The 6,387-nt window shown below is 43.8% G+C and overlaps 1 protein-coding gene across 1 annotated transcript; it reads left to right on the top strand.

The window, feature by feature from the left end:
* The first annotated feature begins 4,782 nt into the window (after positions 1 to 4,782).
* Positions 4,783 to 6,031, top strand: LOC148553669 (uncharacterized). The gene is made up of 2 exons (XM_088494853.1): positions 4,783 to 4,900; positions 4,995 to 6,031. Exons 1-2 carry the CDS (start codon positions 4,783 to 4,785, stop codon positions 6,029 to 6,031), a joined length of 1,155 nt encoding a protein of 384 aa, XP_088350979.1.
* Positions 6,032 to 6,387: the final 356 nt, after the last annotated feature.

The following is a 6,387-nucleotide window of genomic DNA, read 5'->3' as shown; positions in this document are numbered from 1 at the left end:
TTCACATCCCTGCACCTTTTAGGCGTGTAAAACGCCCTATGCATGCAATTCTGGCGTTTAACGCCACTTCCATGCTTGGTTCTGGCGTTAAACGCCCAAATGTAGCTTGTTTCTGGCGTTAAACGCCAGTTTTATGCTTGTTTCTGGCGTTTAATGCCAGCCTTCCTCTGGGTGCAATCCTGGCGTTTAAACGCCAGACTGCTGCTTGTTTCTGGCATTTAACGCCAGTTTCATGCTCTGTTCTGGAGTTAAACGCCAGTCTGGTGCTTGTTTCTGGCGTTAAACGCCCAGAATGGTGCTAGACTGGGTGTTTAATCCCCATTCTGCTACCCTCACTGGCATTTAAACGCCAGTAAGCTCTTTCTCCACGGTGTGCAGTTTTTCATTTTGTTTTTCATTTTGTTTTTGATTTTTTTTTGTAGTTTTTGTGACTCCAGATGATCATCAAGCTAATAAAACACGAAATAAACATGAAAATAATATAGATATAATTAAATATATTGGGTTGCCTCCCAACAAGCACTTCTTTAATGTCAATAGCTTGACAGTGAGCTCTCATGGAGCCTCACAGATGTTCAGAGCATGGATGGAACCTCCCAATACCAAACTTAGAGTTTGAATGTGGGGGTTCAACACCAAACTTAGAGTTTGGTTGTGGCCTCCCAACACCAAACTTAGAGTTTGACTGTGGGGGCTTTGGTTGACTCTGCAGTAAGAGAAGCTTTTCATGCTTCCTCTCCATGGTTACAGAAGGAGATCCTTGAGTTTCAAACACAAGGGTGTCCTCATTCAGTTGGAGGACCAACTCTCATCTGTCCACATCAATCACAGCTCTTGCTGTGGCTAGGAAGGGTCTTCCAAGGATGATGGATTCATCCTCATCCTTCCCAGTCCAGGATTATAAAATTAGCAGGGATGTAAAGGCCTTCAACCTTTACTAACACATCCTCTACTTGTCCATAAGCCATATTCATAGATTTGTCTGCCATCTCTAATGAGAAATTGGCAGCCTGTACCTCAAGAATTCCCAGTTTCTCCATTACTGAGAGTGGCATTAAGTTTATTCCTGACCCCAGGTCACACAGAGCCTTCTCAAAGGTCATGGTGCCTATGTTACAGGGTATTAAGAATTTACCAGGATCTTGCTTCTTTTGAGGTAATTTCTGCCTATCCAATGCATTCAGTTCATTGGTGAGGAAGGGAAGTTCATCTTCCCAAGTCTCATTACCAAATAATTTGGCATTCAGCTTTATGATTGCACCAAGATACTTGGCAACTTGCTCTTCAGTAACATCTTCATTCTCTTCAGAAGAAGAATACTCATCCGAGCTCATGAAGGGTAGAATGAGGTTCATTGGAATCTCTATGGTCTCTAGATGAGCCTCAGATTCCTTTGGTTCCTCTAAGGGACACTCCTTATTGGTCACTGGACGTCCCAGGAGGTCTTCCTCACTAGGATTCACGTCCTCCCCCTCCCTTGTAGGTTCGGCCATGATGGTTAAATCAATGGCCTTGCACTCTCTCTTTGGATTTTCTTCTGTATTGCTTGGGAGAGTACTAGGAGGAGTTTCAGTGACTCTTTTACTCACCTGGCTAACTTGTGCCTCCAAATTTCTAATGGAGGACCTTGTTTCATTCATGAAACTCACAGTGGCCTTAGATAGATCAGAGACTATATTTGCCAAGCTAGATGGATTCTGCTCAGAATTCTCTGTCTATTGCTGAGTGGATGATGGAAAAGGTTTACTATTGTTAAACCTGTTTCTTCCACCATTATTAAAGCCTTGTTGAGGCTTTTGTTGATCCTTCCATGAGAAATTTGGATGATTTCTCCATGAGGGGTTATAGGTGTTTCCATAAGGTTCACCCATGTAATTCACCTCTTCTATTGCAGGGTTCTCAGGATCATAAGCTTCTTCTTCAGAAGATGCCTCTTGAGTACTGTTGGATGCAGCTTGCATTCCATTTAGACTCTGAGAAATCATATTGACTTGCTGAGTCAATATTTTATTTTGAGCCAATATAGCATTCAGAGCATCAATTTCAAGAACTCCCTTCCTCTGAGGCGTCCCATTACTTACAGGATTCCTCTCAGAAGTGTACATAAACTGGTTGTTAGCAACCATGTCAATGAGTTCTTGAGCTTCTGCAGGCGTTTTCTTTAGGTGAATGGATCCACCTGCAGAGTGGTCCAATGACATCTTTGATAGCTCAGACAGACCATCATAGAATATGTCCAAGATGGTCCATTCTAAAAGCATGTCAGATGTACACGTTTTGGTCAGTTGCTTATATCTCTCCCAAGCTTCATAGAGGGATTTACCTTCTTTCTGTCTGAAGGTTTGAACATCCACTCTAAGCTTACTAAGCTTTTGAGGAGGAAAAAACTTGGCTAAGAAAGCCGTGACCAGCTTATCCCAAGAGTTCAGGCTATCTTTAGGTTGAGAGTCCAACCAAATTCTAGCTCTGTCTCTTACAACAAACGGAAAAAGCATGAGCCGGTAGACCTCGGGATCAACCCGATTGGTCTTAACAGTATCACAGAGATGATGTGTCCAGCTGGTGGGAGGCGGCCGGAGCTGTCGTGTCTGATTTGTCGGACTGGCTGCACTGCTGATCCTTCGTCACTGGAGGGTGGGAGGTACCTGCAAGAGACTCCGATGCTTAAGTTAGCATGGGTATTAAGTAGGTTTTATGTAGAATCAGAGTATGAGTTATACCTGGGTGCTCCAGTGTATTTATAGTAGTGTGGGCTAACCTTTACGATAAGATAAGTTAGTTATCTTATCTTATCTTATCTTATTTTAAGTGAAGTCAGCTTATCTCCAAGGGAACCGCCTTTATCTCTATAGGCTTGGGTTGTCTTTGGATTTGGGTTGTGTTCCTCAATTTGGGCCCTTTATTGGGCTTTCCTGTCGATTTGGCCGACCTCTTTGAGAAGAGGTCGGGCAGCCTGACCTGAACAGGTCGGTCGCTTTGTTGCCAATCATCTCAAGTCAGGTATCTCGACCCAGGGTATGAACAGTGCCCCTGCTTGAGCTCGGTCTTCTTTGTTTTGGGGGCGAGTCTTTGACTTCGGTCCTTCTCTAATGAAGCCGAACTCAAGCATTTCGTCGATTCATTTGTAGCAGCTTTTGAATGTAGAACGTTTTCCTCTAAAAGCGCGCGCTTGAATATCAGTGCTTTTGGGAACGTGTGAGGGTTTAATACTTTCATTAATTAGTATTAATTGCCCTGTTTCCCGTTGGCTCCTTATTTTGATTTTCGAAAGCCCAGAAACGGTTTCTCTTCTTCGCTCTTTTTGTAACTTCTTCGCATTTTCTTCTTTTGTTCTCTCGCTCTCTGTCTTTCGCCCACATTTCTGCTTTTCTTGCGTTGCGGCGTCGCTTGGCGATTTTCTGGGCAGCTTTCATTTTTACGTCCCTTTTTTGAAGCTTCTTCTTTCTCCAGGTGAGTTCCATCCATATTTTCTTTTTCTTTCGTTGCTTTGGCTTTGTGATGAAGTTTTAATTTTGCTTTAGAGAAAGTTTAGATCTTTCTATTTTTGTCGCGCCTAATTGTTGTTGAAATGTGTGTTCTAGGAGTTTCTTTATCTTCTGCATAATCCTTTTTTCCTATTTCTTGATGCTTTTTAGGGATTTTGCATGTTCTGTTGTTTCTATCTGATACCAATACCCAGAAAATCTGCATCTTTTCCTCGCTCTGTTTGAAGATTGCTTTTTGTCTGATTCTGAAAAAGGTTGCGCCTTTGATAGTTTCTGTTTGGCGTGTTTGATGTTGTCGAAGCTTTTTTGCTGGTAGAGTGTAAAAAGATAGTGGCTTTAATGACTTTTTAAACTTTTTTGTGTTTTCTCTTACGAAAAATGCTTGCTGTTTGAAAATCTTCTTTTCTTGTTCAGGGGAAGCCGAGACGTAAGCTGTAGATTTTTCCAGAAACCTTGCTTTGTTACTGCCTCCAAAGGATGCCCCAGGACTTTGGTTTGAGTCTTGGGGTTTTCCTTTTCTGTTTGTTCCTCTGTATCATATTGGTCGAGTTGTTTCGCCCTTTGCCCGAGATGCTTTTTGGTAATCCAATCTTCTTTTTTTTTTGTAGGATTAGTTGGCCTCATGTCTTCTCGCAATAACATTGTAGAGATGTCTTCTAGAGTTCCCGAGGGGATGTCCGATTGGCTGGACTCCCTTGTCTTGATGTGTGTTTCTGTTGTGGATAATGAATTTTGCATAGAGCTGAGGAAGCGTCATATGATTTGTGGTAACAGTGCCTGGGAGAGGGATTATGAGCTTGTTGCTCCTGATTCTGATGAGAGGGTTTGTTTTCCGACTTCCATCGAGGGGGAGCGTCCCTTCTTCTATGCCTACGAGTATTTCTTCAGTCAACTGGACATTATTTTTCCTTTTACTGCTTTTGAGACCGACCTATTGTGGTCGTGTAATATTGCCCCGTCCCAGCTTCACCCGAATTCCTGGGGTTTTATCAAAATTTTTCAGCTACTTTGCCAAGAGTTAGGTGTAACACCTTCTCAGGCTCTCTTCCTTTACCTGTTTGTTTCCGCCAAGCCTGGTGGCTCTTCGAAAAAGAAAGCTTCCTGGGTTTCTTTCAGGTCTGCCCAGAGCCATAAAGTGTTTGCTATGTATGATGAGTCCTTTAAGGATTTCAAGAATTACTTCTTTAAAGTTCGTGCTGTCAAGGGGGCCCACCCCTTTTTTCTTGATGAAAATGATGAGCCTTCTTTCCCTCTAGAGTGGCAGAAGGAGGTGAGAGTGTCTCGCTATTCCTGGGATATGCTTGACGATGTTGAGCATGCCTTTGTTATTGTTCTTGAGGATTTATGGGGAGCACCACCCCATCTTGATACAAAAAGGTTTTTGAATGACCCATCCCTGGTCCGGGCTGTTTTGGGTATTTGCCTGACTTGTTTCTATACTTGTTTCTTAGTTTGGCTTCCTCATCTTGTGATTGTAACCCTTTATTGTGGCTGATTTTATGTTTGCAGAGATATCAAAAAACAATGAATCCATGAAGGCCTTCAAAAGGGCAAAGAAGGCGACTGCTGCTCAAAACATCTCGGCCAAGGCGGCCGGGGAGGGATCTTCCCAAGTGCAAGTAAAGCCACCTATGCTGAGTTCTCCTGGACCGAGGAAGGTGATCCCTACTCCACGGGTTCGTCTGGCTGACCCTCCACCGACTTCTACCTCTAGTTCTGGTGCTCCTCCCAACAAGAAACAAAAAACAGCTAAGCCTTTCAACCTTGATGCTCCTGACTTTAATGCAATTGAATTTGTGGATCAACAAATCGGTCCCTACGGTGCCCTTCCTATGGACGATGTGTCGCTCCTTCGCCATCTGGACTTTATAACTCGAAGTAGTGTTAGAATGGCGTATATGGGGGCTGCCCTATACCAGACTGCTCAAAATCTTCCTCTCCACGCCACCAAAGCCTTTATGGAGGAGGCTAAACAGGAGTTTGATCGGATGAAGGGCCTGAAGGAGGAGCTTGAAGTAAAGGTAGCCAAGTTGGAGAAGGATCTGGAGAACGAGAAGGCGAGTTCACTTTCTCTGGCAGCTTCTGTGAGGCTGGCCGAGGACACGGCGCTGAGGCATAAAGACAGCTATGTTACATCCTATCGGGAGGGAATGCGTCTGAAGGCAGATTTGGAGAACGCCCGAGCTGATTACTCCAAGCTCCAGGGTCATCTTGTTGGTAGCGTAACTGCTGCCTATGAGAACCTGAAAGAGCAAGTTCATATTATTACTCCCGAGGCTGACCTTACTCTCTTCAGCCTGGATAATGTTGTTAGGGATGGTAAGATTGTCCCTGATGACGAGGATGATGATGATGTTGATCCCCTCCCTGTGTCTTCTGCCAAGGTGTCAGCTCCTGCTGTTCCTCCTGCCAAGGTCGGCCCTCCTGCTTCTGATCCTGACTGCCAGATCTTAAACCGGGACGATGGTACTGTGAATGTTGTTCCTCTCCAGGCTCGCCCTCCTTCTCCTCAGGCTGATGCTGCTAAAAAGTCTTCTAATTCTTAGCTAATTTATTTTGGATATTTGTGTAGTTGGCCCGACTTGTGGGCTTTAAAACTCTTTATTTCGTAGTTGGTTTATTTTGCTGACACTCTTTTTGATTGCTTGTTTAGCAACCCATTATTTGGAAAAACACAAAGAGCAGCTTCTAAGCTTTTAGGTCTGACCCTGAAGCTTTGTTATTTTATGTCATGCTTGCTTTCGCCTGTCTTAGTTTTTATATGTTTTGAGAGTGTTGAAGCCTTGTTGCTCAGCCTCTTTGAACTGCTTTGTACTTGGAGGTCATAGATGCGTGGATCCAATTAGCAATCCATGACCGACTTCTTTGTCCTTTTCCAAGTAGTTGACCGACGTCGTCATGT

Source organism: Arachis ipaensis, chromosome B7, assembly GCF_059453495.1.
Source record: "Arachis ipaensis isolate K30076 ecotype BB chromosome B7, ASM5945349v1, whole genome shotgun sequence".
Classification (NCBI taxonomy): domain Eukaryota; kingdom Viridiplantae; phylum Streptophyta; class Magnoliopsida; order Fabales; family Fabaceae; genus Arachis; species Arachis ipaensis.
The sequence above is the reverse complement of the archived record's forward strand: the minus strand, read 5'-3'. Positions and strand labels throughout refer to the sequence as shown.

Coding starts and splice junctions, on each gene's coding strand:
- LOC148553669 (XM_088494853.1), top strand. CDS start 4,783: ATGCTTGACGATGTTGAGCATGCCTTTGTTATTGTTCTTGAGGATTTA. Junction 4,901..4,994: donor CCTGGTCCGGGCTGTTTTGG/GTATTTGCCTGA, acceptor TTATGTTTGCAG/AGATATCAAAAAACAATGAA.